The sequence below is a fragment of the Neomonachus schauinslandi genome, chromosome 2, assembly GCF_002201575.2.
Source record: "Neomonachus schauinslandi chromosome 2, ASM220157v2, whole genome shotgun sequence".
Classification (NCBI taxonomy): domain Eukaryota; kingdom Metazoa; phylum Chordata; class Mammalia; order Carnivora; family Phocidae; genus Neomonachus; species Neomonachus schauinslandi.
The window spans coordinates 8370195-8392415 of NC_058404.1; the positions used below are offsets into that span (position 1 = coordinate 8370195).

Sequence of the window (22221 nt, forward strand, 5' to 3'; positions counted from 1 at the left end):
GATGAGAAAGCGCAGTTGAAGAAACTCAGGTAATCTTAATTTTCATTTCCACTTAGTTATATTAAAATAGGAACAGATTTTATTAACGGGATACAAGCTTTCAGTCAGCTCAAGTTTGTGTGAGAAGAAGCTTTCATTGTATGTATTCCAAGTATAGACATTATTTGACTAAAAATGTTAATTTGTTGTCATTCCACATTTTATCAATCAAACCTCACATCACATTTTTGAAATTATTTTTCAAAATAATTGTGCAGTTCTGAATGTAGCCACATTACTTGTGTTACTTCAACTCTCAAAACTGATTGGAAAAGTCTTCCAGCCAAACACAAGTTTCTGTTTTGGGAAGTTTGCATCAGCCCAGCTCATGGCCTGGACTTCCCCAAACATTTCTGTGCAAAGGCCAGTGGTACACAGCCCTTTAAACAACACTCTGTGGTTATCACCAGCTCATAAACATGCCCTCTGATAGCCAGCCGCCTCTCTCACAAAAGACCTGCAACGCAGGTTAGCGCATCTGCGCTGAAAATCCCGGACCAAGCCTTAAGGTAAGTTTCTTGGTTATTATTTCAAAAGCGTCACATCTAATGTGATGGGACTTCACAGGTAACTCAAAATACCTGAGATTTATAGTGTCAGAATATTTGCTTTGCTTTCCAAATGGACACAATGAGTATGCTCAGAGTGTTGGCTTATTTCAATATTAAACTGCTGTTGTACAGAACACACGTTTTGTCACACATTTTGAACTTGTGGTTTGTGCCGTAGCTCTTTAATCAGAAGACTTAACCATTTAAAAGTAATTGATTGCCAAATGACAATATTTAGATCAGACACACACACACACATTCATATGTATATTTATTACCTGCTTCCCTTGGCTTTGATAGCACTATTAGGAACAGAGCTCATAAAGCAACAGTAACTTTCTTTGTGAGATAATAGCCTCAACACCACAGAATACTGAGAAGTTCACTTTATTCCCCAAAGACAACAGAAGCAGCTCAGAAGGACACGGAGTGACTGCAGAGGGACCAAAGCCGTGGCCAGGGACTGAGGTCGGGGACTGAGCGGGCTCCCCGCGGGGCCAGCACACCTACCGTCTTGCTGAGGTGGCTTGTGCTGGTGTTCATACACTGTAGGCCCTCGCTGTTACAGCAGCCTCCACATCTGTAGACGGACACACATGGAGGTTTAAAGAAGGTGTTTGTTGCTGCTCCAAACTCCTTCCCCACATCTATACACACCTCACGTGGTATGCACTGAGTTTTTCTCCACTCATTATCAATACCTGTCGAGTCATAGGGAAGGCCGTAAGTTACACAGAAGCCAGCGAGGGGGAAGAGCCCACAGCAGTTGGAAGTCACATTTGATTTCAGATTTTCAGACTGAAGTATAATACACAATGTTAAAAAAGAAAGAGTTGACAGGATCCTAAATTGCCCTGCGGATTGGAATGCAATATAATATTTATTTAATATTTTAACAGAGCAGCAAATGATATTTTCTTAAAAAATGCATTTCTGTAGCCAGGTAACACGCTGTTAGGATTATGCTTTCTTAAAACAACAACGATTTTTCTGCAGCACTTATGTTTGGTTTTCTTTGCTTAAGAAAATGAAAATTTAATAGATAGATGTGCGGAGAGAGAGTCACGCTCATTTGCTATGGTGTGTACTATTTTTGCGGTCTCAAAGTAAAGATAAACAACATGATTTAATTTTTTCTTTCTAAACGGAGATGTAAATGAGGACATTGCTATGGGTTTGGACTGAATTCAAAGATCATTTTCAGGCAGGCTATCTGGCAGCTTTGGGGAATGTCACTTGAAATGCAAGGGTATCTTCCATCAACTGGGACATATATCCTGAACTAAGTGTCTCCAGGAAACTCAAAATTTCCTATTCCTTTTATGCTCTCCCTTGGAATTCTGTTTCCAGTGAGTTAGGGGTTTAGCCCCAACACCGTGGACTCTTTAAATATTGCATTATAGATGATGTACTTCTTAAACGTTCTAGCTTCTTTTTTCCCATCTTTTCCCTCAAGTAACATTTTTAGAAAAAAGGATATAAACTATGGGTTATTCAAACTTGAGCCCATTTTGCTTGTATGTGTTCTCAAAATAATTTGCAATCTCAAACCATGGTAGTGATTACTATCTAACAACTGGAGGGAGTTATTTTTTTTTTTAAAGTAGTCCACCAATTTATACTATGCCATTTTATGCAGCATCATAATTTTTTGTGATGCTCTCTGCTAGATCTTTTAGTAGCTTTCCCCAAGTCCAGATCCCAAGCCACCTGTGAAACAGCAAGGCAATAAGAAGTCTTGAAAAAGATGATTCGGGGTGATTTAGAAATTAAGCATTTCTGAATCCAAATCAGAAAATGTACATGCAATTATTTTGTAAGATATAGAATGTTTAAATGGTTAAACTGAGACAGTGTGGAAAATATATCTTCAGGTTTTTAAAATTTTGCAATGGAGTATCACCTTAATTAAAAAAAATGTGTTGGTAGGCCTGTACCTTTCTATTTTTATATTTTGAGAAATCCTCTTAACCACTCACAGTGGTTAAGTTGTAAAATGTTATATTTTGAAAATCTTTATTCTTATTTTGTTTGCTTTCAGCCCTAAAGGCATTTAGTAGTACAAAGGCTGAAATTAAAAAACAAACAAACAAACAAAAAACAGGCTGGCAGATCTCACTGGGTGGATATATAAAGCTTATCATATATTTTCTTTCCCATACTTACTTTTCAAGATCTCTGCATTATAATATGCTGCAGCAAATTTTACAGTCTCTTCTGTTCTTGCATTGATGTTGGGCTGTTCTTTATAACGCTGCCAGCCGCCTCTCCTTAATTGACACTTGTACATTTTCCAATATTCTGGGTAGAGTACGGTCATGAGCTCATCTACGCTGGACACCGACCGCAACTGTTCCTCCAGATCTTTGCCTGCATATGCCTATCAAAGAAACATGCAAGATCCATCAGTTATCAGATTAAGAGATTTGAAAACAAATGAATGAAAAAAACCTCTAGGTTTAATGTTATGTATGTCAGATCCTTATTAAAAATATTATTAATTATCCCTGAATTACTTAACTTTACTTGGTAAAATTATATTCGTCTTTTAATTTGAAGCAATACCATGATTATTTTTTTTCCTCTGTTGTACCATTAACAATTTATTATACTTGCTTTTCACAAAATTATCCATCTCTTTACTCATCTATGATTAAAAATGAAGTACCAACAACCAACTTTGTAAACTATATATTTGTTTTTTTTTTTTTTTAAAGATTTTATTTATTTATTTGAGAGAGAGAATGAGAGAGAGAGAGCACATGAGAGGGGGGAGGGTCAGAGGGAGAAGCAGACTCCCTGCTGAGCAAGGAGCCCGATATGGGACTCGATCCCGGGACTCCAGGATCATGACCTGAGCCGAAGGCAGTCGCTTAACCGATTGAGCCACCCAGGCGCCCTATATTTGGTTTTTAAGGCAAAAATTTTGTGAGACATAATTTTAATTTCCTAAGTAGCTTGTTTGATTTATAGTTTTACATAATTGGCAAATTTTTAAGTTTGAGAATTTATTCAATCTTGTGTTACCCTCCAATACATATAAACTGAAGTCCACTCTAATGCTTTGCTTCGCTTTTAGTTATCAGCATCAATAAAATACAATTAAGCAGGATACTTGAAATTAGGAAACTTGGTTTTACGGAAGCTATTTTAGAATAAATAATTCCATCAAGAATGGGATTTCAATAACAGTATTACAGGTTTATGTTTTGGCAGAACCTCCCAAGTATTTCCAAAAAATCTGATTGTCGAGATTTATTTTTGCTATGAAAAGACATGAAAGAGTTTGGAGAACATTAATTCTGCTCATAAATAACTGTCTATATTAGTGTGTCCAATTAAGTAGAACATCCCAAGTTATATTCAGGTAGTTATCACAATTATGAAAAAAAAATAGAGTTTTCTAAATTATTCTTTGAAATTAAGGGAAAATGGGACATTGTTTAACTTCATATAAAAGTGAAATACAACATCAAATGTTTATTTTATACTGTCATGCTTATCCCAGCTTTTAAGTCTTAATATGGGAGGAAACACATTGGAAATTGGTTCTTAAAATTTAGCATGCACAGGAATCAGGTGGAGACCTGTTAAATGAAGTAACCACTCCCCACCCGGAGGTCTTGGATGAAGATCAACAGTCTACATTCTAATAGTTTTCTCCTTTCTAGTTCTTCTTCTTTTTTTTTTTTTTTTAAGATTTTATTTATTTATTTATTTGACAGAGAGACACAGCGAGAGAGGGAACAGAAGCAGTGGGAGTGGGAGAGGGAGAAGCAGGCTTCCTGCGGAGCAGGGAGCCCGATGCGGGGCTCGATCCCAGGACTCTGGGATCACGACCGGAGCCGAAGGCAGACGCTCAATGACTGAGCCACCCAGACGCCCCTCCTTCCTAGTTCTTGATGTACAAAATTAATGTATTTGCTTTAAAAGTCAAAATACTATTTAAAGTCTTTTCACCATTATTTTGAATAATCAGTTATCCTGATGTAGGTGCTATTTATACTTTATTTTGAGAAATATAACTAATATTTCTTTTATCAATCTAGAGCCTCATAGGCAGTAGATTATAAAAGGTGTTCCTTTCTATTGGATAATAAAATTGGCTATTAATTTTAGGGTTTCCCTTTCCCTCATTTATTGTGTCAATGGGGTATATCACTTAATCTCTTTAGGTCTGTGTTCTGAAAATATTGATATTAACCCACTAGCTTCTGGAATATATAGGATGATTCCTGATATGCCATACAGCCATAGAAAATATAATTCCCTTGAATAGATGGAGGGTGGGGATGGAGAGATCCCAGCTTAAATGAAAGTGACAACATCTCTCACACAGTTTCCCAATTGTTTATGAAATATTCGTCTCAGGAAAAATCTCACATATGACACAACATTCAAGAATCAAAAATGTCTCAGAATCTAAAAGGACTGCAAGCGGAGAGAAAGGCTGCAAAAGTACATGGGTAGATTTTTGGTCATCGCTACCTAAAATGAAATGTCATGGATGGGTTTCTGTTTGCCTTTGCTAGCCAGCAGGAGCACCATGGGACTGTGTGACTGGTGGGTCCCTGGGATTCTTTTCCCCGTAATTGGGCTAGAATTAAAGTCAAGCTGTGACCTCAGCTGATCACATGAAACTCACACGAAGAGGCATGAGTGTTCATTCTGCCAGGAAGAGTTTCAATACCACACACACCAACGTTAACCGACACAAGGAAAGGTACACACCCGGCTGTACAGAAAAAGACAGTGGGGAAGAGGAGCTTTCAATTAAGTATTATTCGAAGTTTTAAGACAATCAAAATTGTACTTCAGATTTTGTACTTCAAATTTTAGAAAAAGAAAATAACAATTGTATCTATGACAGAAAACCCCGTTACTCAGTAGATAAATAGAAAAATGTAAGCACACAATTCACAATAGGAAAAAACGCAATATAAAAAACCGAAAAAAAAAAAAAAGCGCCAAAGCCAAACTGGGAATAGAAAATAAAAGTTATATTTGTACTCTTAGGCTAAAAAAAGGCTTTTCTGAAGGTGACTATAAAGATAAAATATAGGGGTGCCTGGGTGGCTCAGTCATTAAGCGTCTGCCTTCGGCTCAGGTCATGATCCCAAGGTCCTGGGATCGAGCCCCACATCAGGCTCCCTGCTCCGCGGGAAGCCTGCTTCTCCCTCTCCCACTCCCCCTGCTTGTGTTCCCTCTCTCGCTGTGTCTCTCTCTGTCAAATAAATAAATAAAATCTTAAAAAAAAAAGATAAAATGTAAACTATCTGTATGGTAGGAAATACTGTAAACTAAAAGACAATAAAGTAGGAAAACTATTTGCAATACACATGACAGATGGAGAAGGACTAATATTCTTAAAATATCGCATGAACATGTTAATGACAAAAAAATAAACAGGTACTTCAATAGAAAAATGGGCAAAGATCTTAAACTGAATATTCACTGAGAATAAATATGTTAATATGTATTTGGTGATGGTAAAAGTGAAGGAAACCATAATTTCTTTCAGTCCTGGTGGGAATATAAATTTGGAAAGCTATTTAAGGCAAATGTGTTTTTTCAAATTGAAAGGACTTAAAAACAAGCTCCATTTTAGACAGCAAATTCACTTTGGAATTAAATTTTCCATCCAATAGAAGTGAGAATATAATTATGCCAGATATATGTACAAATACATCATGGGGCTATCATAATGAATTTAAAAAACAATCTATACAGACAATAATAAAGAACTGATTAAATAATATACAGTACAAACATGAATGTGATAATACAGATGTATAATTGAGACATGTAAAGAGGTTCATAAATACTTTATGAAGAAGTATTATACAACTTAGACACAGGACACAGGAATTTTACATATGTAGTAAATCTTTTCGCAAAACCAAATTCACATATAGATTGTATGCATACATTTGTGTATATAGACAAGAGTAAAAGGTATGCAGCAAAAAAATATATATATATCCATGTATATATATCTTCTCCAAATTGCAGAATTAAGGTAATTATTATGTTCTTTATACATTTTTGTAGTTTAAATTTTATTTTTTTTAAAGATTTTATTTATTTGAGAGAGAGAGAGAGAGTGCGTACAAGCGGGGGAAGGGGTAGAGGAAGATGAAGAGGGAGAACAGATTCACTCCCCACTGAGCAGGGAGCGTGATGCGGACCTCGTTCCCAGGACCCTAAGATCATGACCTGAGCTGAAGTCAGACGCTTAACTGACTGAGTCACCCAGGAGCCCCTGTACTTCAAATTTTAAATAATGTACATATATAATCTTTTACTATTAGAATGAAAATTTAAAGTAATCCTCTCTAAGTGTATTGGCTCTTATTTCAGCCTTCATTTGCTTTACTCTTATGTCCGTAGAGCATGCCTTTGACATATTACTTAATTTAGAGCAACCACTAACAAAAGCAGAAGCTATCATAGACAAAATGGTATAAAAATAGCTTGATACTGAGAAATTAGTTTACTTATTCCCATTAGACTTTAACTATTATATCTGTGGAAGAAAAAGAAGCTTTAGTATCAAAAGATCAGATTTCCTTCTTGGCTAAAGACCTTATTTAATTGGGGAAAATTAGATTTCATTTCTTTCAGTCTCACTTTACTCTGTAAAATGGGAATCATAGTATCTTTCTCTTAGAATCTCTGTGATGATTCAAATAGACATTTGATATAGAATTATGTTATACATCTTATCGGTAAGGGTGGAATTACTTGTCATTATAGCATCTTTAGAGAGCAAATACACAGTACAGAGATTGTTTTTTAGATAAATTGAAATTTTTACTCAATCTGGAACTGTAACTCTCAGTATTGTACCAGTTCTGGGATATTTCTTTCAATCCACCTTCTGCATTTTTTGTTCTAAGTGGGCAGCAATCTAGGGATTCAGCATTGTCAGCTAAGCGATAGTGCTATGGAGTGAATCCGGAGAAGACCCAAATCTTAAGGATAGATACTGCCAGTTAACCATGGCACGTTCACATTCATATTCTACTTTTGAGGAATTAGAAGGGGTCCTGGTAAACCTAGAAGGAGTTCTGAACCAGGGACACACTCAAATCTTTCAAGTAGAAGTGCTATCCACGTGAAAGGTTCCTTCTCTTTTCCTAGATCTATTGAGGTGATCATACAGTTTTAATCCTTCCTCTTGTTAATGTGGCATATCACATTGATAAACTTGTGAATATTGAACCACTTTAGAAACCCTGGAATAAATCCCACCTGATTATGGTGAATTATCCTTTTAATGTGTTGTTGAATTTAGTTTGCTAATGTTTTGTTGAGGAATTTTGCATCTATGCTTGGTATCTAGGTCAGAGATATTGACCTGTAGTTTTCTTTTTTTGTAGTATCTCTGTAATCAGGGTAATGCTGACCTTGTAGAACAAATTTGGAAGTTTTCCTTCCTTTTCTATTTTTTTGGAGTACTTTGAGAATAGGTACTAACTCTTCAAAGGTTTGGTAGAATTCACTGTGAAGCCATCTGGCCCTGGGCTTTTGTTTGTTGGGAGCCTTTTGATTACTAATTTAATTTCATTACTAGTAATCTCTGTGTTCAAATTTTCTATTTCTTATTCAATACTGGAAGATGCATATTTCTAAGAATTTGTCCATTTCTTCTGGGTTGTCCAATTTGTTGGCAAATAATTTTTCATAATATCCTCTTATAATTCTTTGTATTTCTGTGGTATTGGTTCTTATTTCTCCTTCTTCATTTCTGATTTTATTTATTTGAGTCCTTTCTCTTTTTCTCTTGATGAGTCTGGCTAAATGTTTTCAATTTTCAATCTTTTTAGATCCAGCTCTTAGTTTCATTGACTGTATTATTTTCTTTTGTCTTTTTTTTCCATTTATTTCCATTCTAATCTTTATTATTTCCTTCCTTCTACTAGCTTTGAGCTTTGTGCGTTCTTCTTTTTCTAGTTCCTTTAGGTAGGTGTAAGTTTAGGTTGTTTACTTGAGAATTTTCTTGTTTCTTGAGGTAGGACTGTACTGCTATATCTAAATGCTTTTTTGAGTCTTCATGTTCACCATTGTTTTCCAGCATGTTGAGGCCCTTTGCTTGAATGTTGATATATTCCTTTTATTTTCCAAAGGGATTTAATACATCTGACAATAGAAAGTGTCTTACAAATGGATATTAAACTAATAAAAACCCTCAAGTAATCTAAAAATGAATCTAATTTTGTACTCTACTTTGAAGGGATCAATTAGGAGGTTCCAGTGATGACTCTTATGTAATGTTCAGCCTGTATGCATTTGCAAACAACAACCTATGTGACATTCAGTGGAGGATTTTGAGTGCTATGGAAGTCAAGCTGAGTGTGCGATGTCAAAGGCAGGGAGCTATAATTAGGAACAAACCCCTTCTTGATAATTCATGTACCTAGAACACATTCCCTTCTTACTCTAACAGAAGAATGATGATTCCAGAAGTTCCATGATGAGAAAGAATTTTGGGGATTCACTTGCAAGCTGTAATTCCCCTAATTATGAAGAATCATAGTATAAAGTGAACACTTGAGGTGGCACTGGCTATGGATCCTAATCACCTTTACATTTTGCACACCTAGCTTGCAAAACCTGGTTTCCTCTTGCTTCTCTTTGTTGACTAGGGATTGTCCAGATGTCTGCTAGGGGCATACAGGTTGTCCTTCCTCTCCCAAACTGTGACAACACAGGGAGTAAATGATAAGTAGCAAGTCATCAAAAATTAGTGTTAGTAACGGCCTAGCATTTGCCAATGAATGAAAATTAGTTTTTTTCAGAAAACCCTACAAATCCAATGTCAATAATCTCTTCAAACAACAATCTTAAGTTAACTCCTATACTATATATAGACTTGGCACTCATTTGGTAATTTTATGAACTTGAAAATTCATGAGGAAATGTATATACTTTATGGAAAATTTTCTTTCACTTAAAAGCATATTCTGTTATCAAATAGTAATAATCAGAATTGAAAGAGTGGGCAAGAGTCCACCAAAGACAGGTTTGATCACACTACTGTATTTATTCATTAAGTGGCCAAAAATGTCATAGGCAAATCTGTTTAGTTGTTCAATATATCTGTATTTTGGGGGAGAGGAGGTAAGTAACTTATTGTTCAAACTGGAAAATAAGGGATGTTTGCATTTTTTACTTAAACTGTGTACATGCTATCTTTAAAAGTCTGGCTCCAAATACTTTATATTTGAAAAATGTATATATTCATGGACAATTTCATAAGATAAAGCAAAAAAGAAAATTAGTTGGTCAAATTATCAGTTTAATAAGATAAGAAATTTACAGGGGCACCTGGGTGGCTCAGATGGCTGGGCATCTGCCTTCGGCTCAGGTCATGATCCCAGGGTCCTGGGATCCAGCCCCATGTCTGGCTCCTGGCTCAGTGGGGAGCCTGCTTCTCCCTCTCCCTCTCCCCCTGCTCATGCTCTCTCTCTCTCTCTGTATTTCTTTGTCTCAAATGAATAAATAAACTCTATAAAAAAAAGAAATTTACTAAAAATTTTAAAAGAAAATATTTTTCATATTATTCCCATCACATACATCAGTCCTTTGTCCTAAGAAACCAAATTATCAGTAGGGATCAATCTATTATAAGGCAATTATCAAGGTCAATAACTCTATATTACACTGGGTTTTCTTTCTTTCTTCTTTGAAAATAGGGTCAGATCCAATCATTAGAATAAGTAGTTGCTGAAATTATTGTTTCCCTAACACAGCAGAGGAACTTCTTATTCAGTCCTTTTTACTTAACAGTGGCAGTTATATGACAAGTGAACTGTGGGTTGTTCTGTTTCCTTCAGATAACTATCCATGCTAGGCAAATTTGTAAATTTGAAAAGTATATTCTGATTAATGAAAAATACCTTTTTAAAACAAAATCTGGGCATGGTGGCAGAATGTAGAGGGTTTGGGATTTGAAAAATCACCCAATACATAGTTGTAAAATTCATTTTAAAAATCACCCTTTAGTGGAGAGTCATAAATAAATATGTAAGAGCAAATGATATCCTTCTAAGGAATAGAAACTTGTAAATGTCTTATATAACCTTAGCAAATTATTTTACCTAATGTTTCAGGGAAGGTGTCAGAGGCAGGTTCTTTCCCCCACAGGTTACCCATCACCCATTTCTACACCAATCTGATGTGCCACAGATAGGCATACCTTGGGAGCAGACATTTACATTTCAGTTTAATATTGGAAGTTTTTAATTGGAAGTTTTAAATTTCAATTTTTTCCTAATCCCCTGAAATATTTTTGTACATTTTGAAAATAAGGTCATAATAAAGAACAGAATCTTTTTATGTCTATTATTGACAGCATAAATTTTTTCAAAAAGAAAAATCACATTTTTGGTTTATCACATATATGAATTAAATTAAAAAATCAAATATTTACTTCATTAAGTAAATTCTTAGATTTTTAAAAAATATTCACTTTCAGTTGTTATTGTTGAGATAACTTTCTAGTTTAATGCCAAAGTAGACAGTCAGATTTGCATAATCCACACAATGGACAAGATAGCTCTATATATGATTTCTTGCACCCAACACTGAAAACCACTCGTTTTATTTTCGAATGGAATTGGTTTTCCTTCCTTGTAGAATGACAAAATGATGGCAAAAATAGTACCAGAGAGATGAAGCCAAAAATCATGAATGTTTTTACTGACAAGGGAAATACCAAGGAACTAAAACGTATTACTCTAATATGCCAATATTTACATATTGTAGAGCAATGGCTTTAAACCAGGGATGATTTTCCCCTCGGGTTATTTGGCAAAATCTGCAGACATTTTCACTTTTCAGAAGTATGGGGTGATGCTACTTACTGGTACTAGTTAAGTGAAGGCCAAGAATGCTACCAACCATCCTAAAATGCACAAGACAGCTCTCTACAAAAAAAAAAAAAAGAATTATCTAGGCCAACACTCACTGGTGCTGCTATTGGGAAACTGCAGCTGACCAAGAGTGGGCTTTGCCATATATTAGCCTCTTAATATGTCAGAAGGTTAAAATTTGCATGAATTTTATTTTCTAAAATCCCTAGAAGCATCAGAATCAGTAAATGAGTAAATGAATGATTTTAAAATATGCTCAGCAGGTGGACTTAATAATTGTAACATTCTTAGAGATACTTTCTTACCATCCAGGGTAACATCTTATTTTTCTTTTTACATAGGCATTTCTCAACACCTTTGTTTCATAAGAAGAGAATGTAGCAGTTTAGACATAGTCTAAACTGTGTTTAGTAAATTCAAAACATTTCATAATTATTTTCCCTTGATTGCTTCCCTTTTTCTTTTGAAGTTTAAACTAATTTCAAAATCATTTTGCACATTTTTTCAATGATGCTCTTTTAGAAATTATTTTGAAATTACAGAATGTAATGGGTTATTATAATATTTCTTTTCAGTAAAATTTTTCCTTTGCTATTTTAAAGGCTAATTTATGTTAATGCTATTTAATTCTGGAAAAATTAATAATACTTTAAAAATCCTTAATGAATAATATTCACACAAGAAAGTGAACAAATCATAAGGACACAGTTTCATAAATTGTTACAAATTGAACACAGCCCTGTAATTGTACCCAGATCAATGATACAGAGTATCAACCACATTCCAGAAATTTCCTTTTTTCTCCTCCGTGATTACTCTCTACCAAATATTGCCATTTTGTTATATTTCTGCATTTGTTTTTGACCAACATAGTTTTTAGTCTTTTTCAAATTTTACATAAATGGTATCCAAGAGCATATAGTATTTTCTGTTGGATCCTTTTCTCACCCTTATGTTTGTGACATTCACCTCTGTCATTTGAAGCAGTTGGTTTTCCTGCTGTCTCGTTTCTCATTGTATGAACTACTGTGATTTACTAATCTAATCTATGCTCAGCATGTCTTTTGATGGGCATAATATGAATTTGGGGGTGGTCTCTAACTAGAAATAGGATTGGTGGTTCATGAGGTATGCATATATATAGCTTATCAGTATGTCCATTTTCTAAAGTAATTTTGCCAATTTATACTTCTGAAGGCTGTATATAAGAATCCCTGGCTCCATATCTTTGCCAACCACTAGCAGTGTTTGGTTTTCCATTTTAGCCATTCTGATGGGGTTGTGATAACACTCGTTGTGGTTTTAATGTATAGTAAACCTTGATGACTGATGATATTGAGTACTCGCATGTTATTTGGACATTGGGTTATCCTCTTAAAAATTGCGAATTAAGAGGTTTTTATTCATCCCTGTTGGCTGTCTTGTCATTGATTTGTAGGAGTTCTTAATGTACACTGGATATAAGTCCTTTATCGAATATGTATATTGTAAGCATCTTCTTCCAGTATGAAACTCATATTCTCTCTCAATGGTGTTTACAAAGAGAAATTAAAGAAATCTACATAAATGAAGAGACCTATCATGTTCACAGATTGGAACACTCAGTATTAAGTTGATAATCCTCCCCATGTTGATCTATAAATTCAATGCAGTTCCAGCAGAATTTCTTACAGAAATTTCAAACTGATCTTAAAATGTGTGTAAAGAATCTAGAGTAACTAATTTTTCTTTTTTGAAGTTTCCATTTTTTTATTCTTATGTTAATCCCCATACATTACATCATTAGTTTTAGATGAAGTGTTCCATGATTCATTGTTTGTGCATAACACCCAGTGCTCCATGCAGAATGTGCCCTCCTCAATACCCACCACCAGGCTAACCCATCCTCCCACCCCCCTCCCCTCTAGAACCCTGTTTGTTTTTCAGAGTCCCTCGTCTCTCATGGTTCGTCTACCCCTCCGATTTCCCCCGCTTCATTCTTCCCCTCCCGCTACCTTCTTCTTCTTTTTTTTTTTCTTAACATATATTGGATTATTTGTTTCAGAGGTACAGATCTGAGATTCAACAGTGTTGCACAATTCACAGCGCTTACCAGAGCACATACCCTCCCCAGTGTCTATCACCCAGTCACCCCATCCTTCCCACCCCACCCCCCACTCCAGCAACCCTCAGTTTGTTTCCTGAGATTAAGAATTCCTCATATCAGTGAGATCATATGATACATGTCTTTCTCTGTTTGACTTATTTCACTCAACATAATACCCTCCAGTTCCATCCACGTCGTTGCAAATGGCAAGATCTCATTCCTTTTGATGGCTGCATAATATTCCATTGTATATATATACCACCTCTTCTTTATCCATTCATCTGTCGATGGACATCTTGGCTCTTTCCACAGTTTGGCTATTGTGGACATTGCTGCTATAAACATCGGGGTGCACGTACCCCTTCGGATCCCTACTTTTGTATCTTTGGGGTAAATACCCAGTAGTGCAATTGCTGGATCATATGGGAGCTCTATTTTCAACTTTTTGAGGAACCTCCATACAGTTTTCCAGAGTGGCTGCACCAGCTTGCATTCCCACCAACAGTGTAGGAGGGTTCCCCTTTCTCCGCATCCCCGCCAACATCTGTCGTTTCCTGACTTGTTCATTTTAGCCATTCTGACTGGTGTGAGGTGGTATCTCATTGAGGTTTTGATTTGGATTTCCCTGATGCCGAGCGATATTGAGCACTTTTTCATGTGTCTGTTGGCCATTTGGATGTCTTCTTTGGAAAAATGTCTGTTCATGTCTTCTGCCCATTTCTTGATTGGATTCTTTGTTCTTTGGGTGTTGAGTTTGATGAGTTCTTTATAGATTTTGGATACTAGCCCTTTATCTGATATGTCATTTGCAAATATCTTCTCCCATTCTGTCGGTTGTCTTTGGTTTTGTTGACTGTTTCCTTTGCTTTGCAAAAGCTTTTTATCTTGATGAAGTCCCAATAGTTCATTTTTGCCCTTGCCTCCCTTGCCTTTGGCGATGTTTCTAGGAAGAAGTTGCTTCGGCTGAGGTCAAAGAGGTTGCTGCCTGTGTTCTCCTTTAGGATTTTGATGGACTCCTGTCTCACATTGAGGTCTTTCAACCATTTGGAGTCTATTTTTGTGTGTGGTGTAAGGAAATGGTCCAGTTTCATTCTTCTGCATGTGGCTATCCAATTTTCCCAACACCACTTGTTGAAGAGACTGTCTTTTTTCCATTGGACATTCTTTCCTGCTTTGTCAAAGATGAGTTGACCATAGAGTTGAGGGTCCATTTCTGGGCTCTCTATTCTGTTCCCTTGATCTATGTGTCTGTTTTTGTGCCAGTACCATGCTGTCTTAATGATGACAGCTTTGTAATAGAGCTGGAAGTCCGGAATTGTGATGCCGCCGGCTTTGCTTTTCTTTTTCAACATTCCTCTGGCTATGCGGGGTCTTTTCTGGTTCCATACAAATTTTAGGATTATTTGTTCCATTTCTTTGAAAAAAGTGGATGGTATTTTGATGGGGATTGCATTGAATGTGTAGATTGCTCTAGGTAGCATTGACATCTTCACAATATTTGTTCTTCCAATCCATGAGCATGGAACGTTTTTCCATTTCTTTGTGTCTTCCTCAATGTCTTTCATGAGTATTTTATAGTTTTCTGAGTACTCTGCCCATTTTTTAATTGGATTATTTATTTTTTTGGCATTGAGTTGTAGAAGTTCTTTATATATTTTGGATATTAACTCTTTAGTAGCTATATCATTTGCAAATATCTTCTCCTATACAGTAGGTTACCTTGTTGTTTTACTGATAGTTTCTTCAGCTGTGTAAAAGCTTTTTATTTTGGTATTGTTCCAATAGTTTAATTTTGCTTTTGTTTCCCCTGCCAGAGAATACATATCTAGAAGAATGTTTTAATGGCCAATGTCAAAGAATTTACCACCTGTTTTTCTTCTGGGAGTTTTATGATTTCAGGTTTCAAATTCAGGTCTCTAACCTACTTTGAATTTCTTTTTGTGTGTGGTGTAAGAAAGAAGCCCAGTTTTGTTCTTTTGCATGTAGCTGTCCAGTTTCCCAACCCCATTTGTTGAAGAGACTATTTTTTTCCCCATTGTATATTATTGCTTCCTTTGTTGTAGAACTGACCATATAGGTGTCAGTTTATTTCTGAGCTCTCTATTCTGTTCCATTGATCTATTTTTTGTGCCAGTACCATATTGTTTTGATCATTTCAGCTGCGTATTGTATCTTGAAATCTGGGATTGTGATGCTCCCAGCTTTGTTCTTTCTCAAGACTGCTTTGGCTATTTGGGGTCTTTTGTGGTTCCATACAAATTCTAGGATTATTTGTTCTAGTTCTCTGAAAAAATGTTGTTGGTATTTTGATAGGGATTGCATTAAATCTGTAGACTGCTTTGGGTAATATGAGCATTTTAACAATATTGATTCTTCTAATCCATTAGCACAGAATATCTTTCCATTTGTTTGTGTCATCTTCAATATTTTTCATTGATGTTTTACAGTTTTCAGAGTTTAAATCCTTCAAGGAGGTCTTTTACCTCCTTGGTTAAGTTTATTCCTAGGTATTTTGTTTTTTTTGGTGCAGTTGGAAGTGGAATTATTTTCTTAAGTTCTTTTTCTGCTACTTCATTATTAGTGTAAATAAATGCAACATATTTCTGTATATTAATTTTGTATCTGGTGACTTTACTGAATTCATTTATCAGTTCTAGTAGTTTTTTGGTGAAGTCTTTCAGATTTTCCATATATAGTATCATGTCACCCACAAATGGTGAATTTTACTTCATCCTTACCAATCTGAATGCCTTTTATTTCTTTTTTGTCTGATTGCACTGGCTAGGATTTCCAGTACTATGTTGAGTAAAAGTGGTGAGAGTGAACATCCTTGTCTTATCCTGATCTTAGAGGAAAAGCTCCCAGCTTTTCACGACTGAGTATGATGTTAGCTCTGGGTTTTTCATATATGGGCTTTATTATGTTAAAGTATGTTCTCTCTAAACCTACTTTGTTAAGAATTTTTAACATGAATAGATGTTGTACTTTGTCAAATGCTGTTTCTGCATCTATTGAGATGATTATGTTCTTTTATCCTTTACCTTGTTAGTGTGATGCATCATACTGATTGATTTGCAAACATTAATACACCCTTGCATCCCTGGAATAAATTCCATTTGATCATGGTTCCAATATTTTCTTTTTAACTTAAATGACTGGCAACTATTTCTAATTTTGCCAAAGATGTTATCTCTTGCTGTTGAAGGAGTTATTCCCTGGTTTGAAAGAAAGTATTTCCAGTGGATTTCTCTGTAATGGAATTTTGTTTATTCTCAATCTACTGGGAATCTTTTTTTCTTGCAGTATACAGTTCTCTCTTCCCTTGGAGTTCCTTCCTACATGATTTACTGAATGTAAATACATTCAAAAACACCTTTTAAATCCTCACATTCTATTAACATTTCCCAAAACTAGTTTCAGGTACAAATGAAAACTTGTCTTCTTATCTTCAGATATTTTTCAAACATCATTCTCTTTTTCCCAGTACTTTTACCTATACTTTAAGGATCAAAGTTAAGATTGCAAAGCACTTCATCATGGTAAAATTAGTGATTATGTGTGTTATTTTAATAATTTTAATTTTGACAGTATAGAATAACTCATTATTCAGAACAGTGTAAATTTGTCCACCTTTTGGATCTAGAAAGATAGAATACTGACTTACAGGTCTTTGGCCCAGTTCTATTCCATACACATTATAAAATAGGAAAGAAAGGGAAAAGAAACAAAATATTAGGAGCTATACACCACAACTACCGTTTCTTTTTTTCAGCACTGGATGTTTTGGACAGAGGCTCTTAGAAGAAATCTTCCCAGAAATGAAATTCTTATCTTTGCCTATTTGGTTGTGTAGGAAGAATTCAACGGAGCAAGAGATTGTGAAACATCATATTCAAGAACTTGCAAATGGACGCTTCTGAATGGTGACACTTTGAATACAACACTGCAAAATTTAAACTTGGAGGACCTAACACTGACCTTCAAGTGTGAGGAGACACTGGATCAAATAGCATCACAAAGCTTCAGGGGAGTGCCTGCCATTTGGATCATTTTCTTTTCTTTTCAAGATTTCATTTATTTATTTGACAGAATAAGAGAGAGAGAGAGCACAAGCAGGGGAAGCAGCAGGCAGAGGGAGAGGGAGAAGCAGGCTCCCTGCTCAGGGAGCAGGGGCTCAATGTGGGGCTCAATCCCAGGACCTGAGCCGCAGGATCATGACCTGAGCCTAAGGCAGACACTTAACTGACTGAGCCACTTAGGCACCCCTGGATCATTTTCAAAAGGCTATCTGAAAGAACTATGAAATTGTTTCAGTGACATCTCACAATCTTTTGAAGTCTATCTTATGTAAATTGACACATTTAGCCTTCTGTAACATCTAAAATAGCAAAGACTTTGGAAACGAATTGGGGTTAATTGCAATAGGTGTACCTGTTCATTTACAAACGGACCTAACATCCATTGTTTCCTGCTAGAGAAAAGGCACTATCTCCACTGTGGAGCATCATCTCCTCCATGGAGACTCTGCCTTAATTTCTGTAACCAGAGAAATTCTGTAAGGGCTCTAGGCTTGAAAACTGTTCATTGAATAAGACAGAAAATATTGGAATAATGTGCACCTAAATCACCAATACAGAAATAAAAGGTTATATGCTTTTGGACAATGATGGCTAATTATCCCATAGTTAAATTTTGTGGTGTTTTCTCTTGATTTATAACTTTAAAAACCATGAATCTTTCTATGCACTCAATACAGAAGTTAAGAGCTTAGTTTTTAGATCTAGCCTTAGAGGTTACAAACCCAGCTGCATATACATTATTTAGTCTCTTTGTGCTTCAACAAATTCTATTGTAAAGAAGATGTAATAAACTTTGCTTCACTACTTCCTATGATGATTAAGAGATGATGTGTGATTTCAGCCATTCTGACAGTTCTGAGGTGGTATCTCATTGTGGTTTTGATTTGCATTTTCCTGATGATGAGTGATGCTGAGCATCTTTTCATGTGTCTGTTGGCCATCTGTAGGTCTTCTTTGGAAAAATGTCCGTTCAGGTCCTCTGCCCATTTTCAATCAGATTGTTTCTTTTGGTGTTGAGTTGTTTATATAGTTCTTTATATACTTCGGGTGTTAACTCCTTATTGGATATATCATTTGCAAATATCTTCTCCCATTCATTAGGTTGTCTTTGTTGATGACTTCCTTTGCTGTGCAAAAGCTTTTTATTTTGATGTAGTAGGTATTAGGCTAAGTGAAATCAGTCAGACTGAGAAAGATACCATATGATTTCATTCATAAGTAGAATTAAAAAAAATTAATGAACAAGTAAAAAGCAGAATTAAACCTATAAATACAGAAAAAAAAACTGATGGTTGCCAGAGGGGAAGGGAGATACGGAGTTGGGCAAAATGGATGAAGGGGAGAGGGAAAACAGGCTTCCATTATGGAATAAATAAATCATGGGAATAAAAGTCACAGCATAAGGAATATGGTCTATGATACTGTAATAACAATGTATTGGGAAAAAAGGTAGTTACACTTGTGCTGAACACAACATAATGCATAAATTTGTCTAATCACTATGCTGTACATCTGAAACTAATGTAACATTGTGTGTTCGCCATACTCAAAAAATAAAGAGATAATATGCATACAGAATTCAGTATAATTCTTGGTATACATAATGAACACCACATAGTGAGAAACTATTTTCTCTGAGGCTCCAAGAAAGTATTCATGTTAAAGTTAAATATATGCACATATAAGGAATGAAAGACTCCATCTTGGATTTATATATTTATTTCAATGAGAATATCTCTTGTAGTGATTTTTAAAATGTTTCTTCTTTTATGAAATTGTTACGTATTTCCTAATTGCTTCAACATATTTCATATTTCTAAACAGGGTGCTGTTCACCAAATTAGAAACGATTCTTAGCTAAACACATAGAGATAGAATAAAACTATGGAGTAAATATTTACCAATGAGCTACAATAATGAACATAATTCATTTTATTTTTAAGGATACATTTAAATAAAACGATCTTTCTAGTTCAACAAATGATAATAATTGTTTTTTTAAAAACCATTCTTAAACAAAATATCTAACATATCACTGTATAAAGTTTAAATGGTTATACAAAACATGCACTATTTATAAACCTGAGTGGTAATATTAAGAGACCACCCACTTTGTTGTAATAAACACCCTAAAATGAAATGTAAACCAACACAAAAGAAGAAATGTAGGGGCGCCTGGGTGGCTCAGTTGGTTGGGCAACTGCCTTTGGCTCAGGTCATGATCCTGGAGTCCTGGGATCGAGTCCCGCATCGGGCTCCCTGCTCAGCAGGGAGTCTGCTTCTCCCTCTGACCCTCCCCCCTCTCATGCTCTCTCTCTCTCTATCTCATTCTCTCTCTCAAATAAATAAATAAATAAATAATCTAAAAAAAAAAAGAAATAAACTACCATAAAAATACATTAATTAAAGGAGGGAATTATTATAAGTTTGAAAATATTCTAAAAATGTCCTGTAACTGTTATTTGAGATGTTTTTCAGATTAAAAAAAAAGAGATTAATCCAGAATTTATTCAATGTTTCTAAAAAAATTTGTCTTTCAGTGTTCATATAGTTAATGTAATGCTCATAGCTAAAAATTATTTGAAAAGGAGAAATACTTTCCTTCACTTTAGAAAAAATGCCCCAAATAACAATATAGTGTTCTAAACAGAAAAATCATAAAGATAGTCCAGTTATAAAACTTTTATAGTATAACTTTGCTTTTTTCCCAATTAAACTCTCCTTGGAAAATCACATCAACTCTTCATAATTTATTATATTTTATTCCTTAGTGGCTATTTAAATATAATCCATGATTCCCATAATAAATAATTTCAAATTTAGTTTAAAATATACTGATATAGTTCTATAAGCTGCAGATGCAGAAAGCACAAAATGAGCAGAATATGTTTCTGCTCTGAGAGATACTTTTCCACATTTCTTTAGTTGCTGAATAAAAGTGTATTGGTTTGGGTGATGATAATAAATTGAAGAAAAATCTTTCTAATTATCAACTTGACAGAATAAGATGCTGGATCTGGGCAAAAAGTGAAAATAAACTACAGCTTGAAATTCGGAGAGAAAGGCTTTGAAACTTTTTAAGAAATAAAACAAGATAAGTCACGGGTTGAAGCTTTTAAATCTAGATGTCAGGCCAAAGTGAGGTTATGTTTTGGAATTTTAGTAACTTTTGACGGACAGGTAACCCAGGGGAGATTTTGCATGAAGTCTGCATCTGGGCCACAGTGCCTCAGCATGCAGCTGAAATCAAACCTTCAAGAGTTTAAAGTCACTTCGTGGATCACCTTATCAAAACAAATCAGACACGAGACTTTTGGTAAATATCATATTTAAATGACATGCTAACCTGGTAGTTTCCATGCTGATTGTTGGTATTAACCATATTTTTATAGTTTGATGATGGTAATACTGGTCCTCCAAGAAATCAACCTCAAGGCTAATTAATCAAGTGCAGGAAAATTTAAGTGAGCCTTCAGCTGAGATCTGTGTTTCTCTGCTTGTTAGTTGCTTGGGGGTTTTGTGTTCAGAGGCTGTAGAAAGGGTTAGGAATATGCCAAAACCAGAGGTTTCAGATTTGAAACTGTTTTCAGAACACACACACACACACACACACACACACACACACACACACAACCCCTCATCTTTTTAGTTATACAGATAGTTTGATCACAACCAGCCTTCCCTAATAATTGGAATATTCACATTATTTCTAGAACTTGGCCTCAAATGATTTTGGCTGTTATTATATTTGGAATTATTTGGATTATTATGAAGAAAAAAAAGCTGCTACAGATAATGGAGACATTTTCAAAAGTTAATATTCCAAAAATGTCTTAAGCAAACTTCTCCTCTGTCCCAAGTTCAGGTAATTTTTTTCCATTACACCTCAAGCAGTTCTTTACCTATAGTATGACCTCAATTAATACTTATTGATTGACATGAATAGCAAGTACTCAACAAATGTTTGTTGCATAAAGTTGTTAATACATTAATTAACAAGGCCAATGAGAATTCCCTGAATTTGAGAGATAAAACAACAAAACAACCTAAGGAATAAATATTTAGTTTTATATTCTTAATTTATCAATGTCACTGTCCAGTATCTCTTATGGATTGGATCTTTTTGTGTGTATGTGTGCCACTTGGAGCTCAGTTTTAAAGCTAAAGCTCCATTTTGATGGTTTGTCGTTATGTAAAATCATCATCTTCCAGTAAACTGGAAAGTTAGAGAACACAGGAAATGTGTTTGGTTCACTTAAATCCTAACATTGTAACATGGAAGCATTCTTAATATAAGAAACACACACACACACAAGACTATGTTAATTCCAGCTGGTTTAACTGTTGGAATAATGACTTATTTTATGTAGAGCACGTGTGTATCCAGGGCTGTGCTAGCTGGAAAATCAACATTGATGAAGATTATATTGGGATGCCCTGCAGGCACTTTAAAATGTGAGAAATCCAGGCCAGAGTCTACTTTGGGGCTTAATTTATCTGGTACGGTTATCTTTAGTATCATAACAATTGGGAAACTGCCAAATTGCTACTGAATTATGTTGTGTATGTGATGTCTTAGACCTCTAGTT

The 22221-nt window shown here is 35.2% G+C and overlaps 1 protein-coding gene across 1 annotated transcript in view; it reads right to left on the minus strand.

Moving 5' to 3' along the window:
* Positions 1-22221, minus strand: part of VEGFC (vascular endothelial growth factor C) — a 99817-nt gene that overhangs the window by 33800 nt on the left and 43796 nt on the right. Inside the window, exons 2-3 of the mRNA XM_021694232.2 lie at positions 2757-2970; positions 1101-1291 (exon numbers count right to left, since the gene is read on the minus strand). Coding sequence (XP_021549907.1) covers positions 1101-1291; positions 2757-2970 — 405 coding nt within the window. The remainder of the gene's footprint in view (positions 1-1100; positions 1292-2756; positions 2971-22221) is intronic.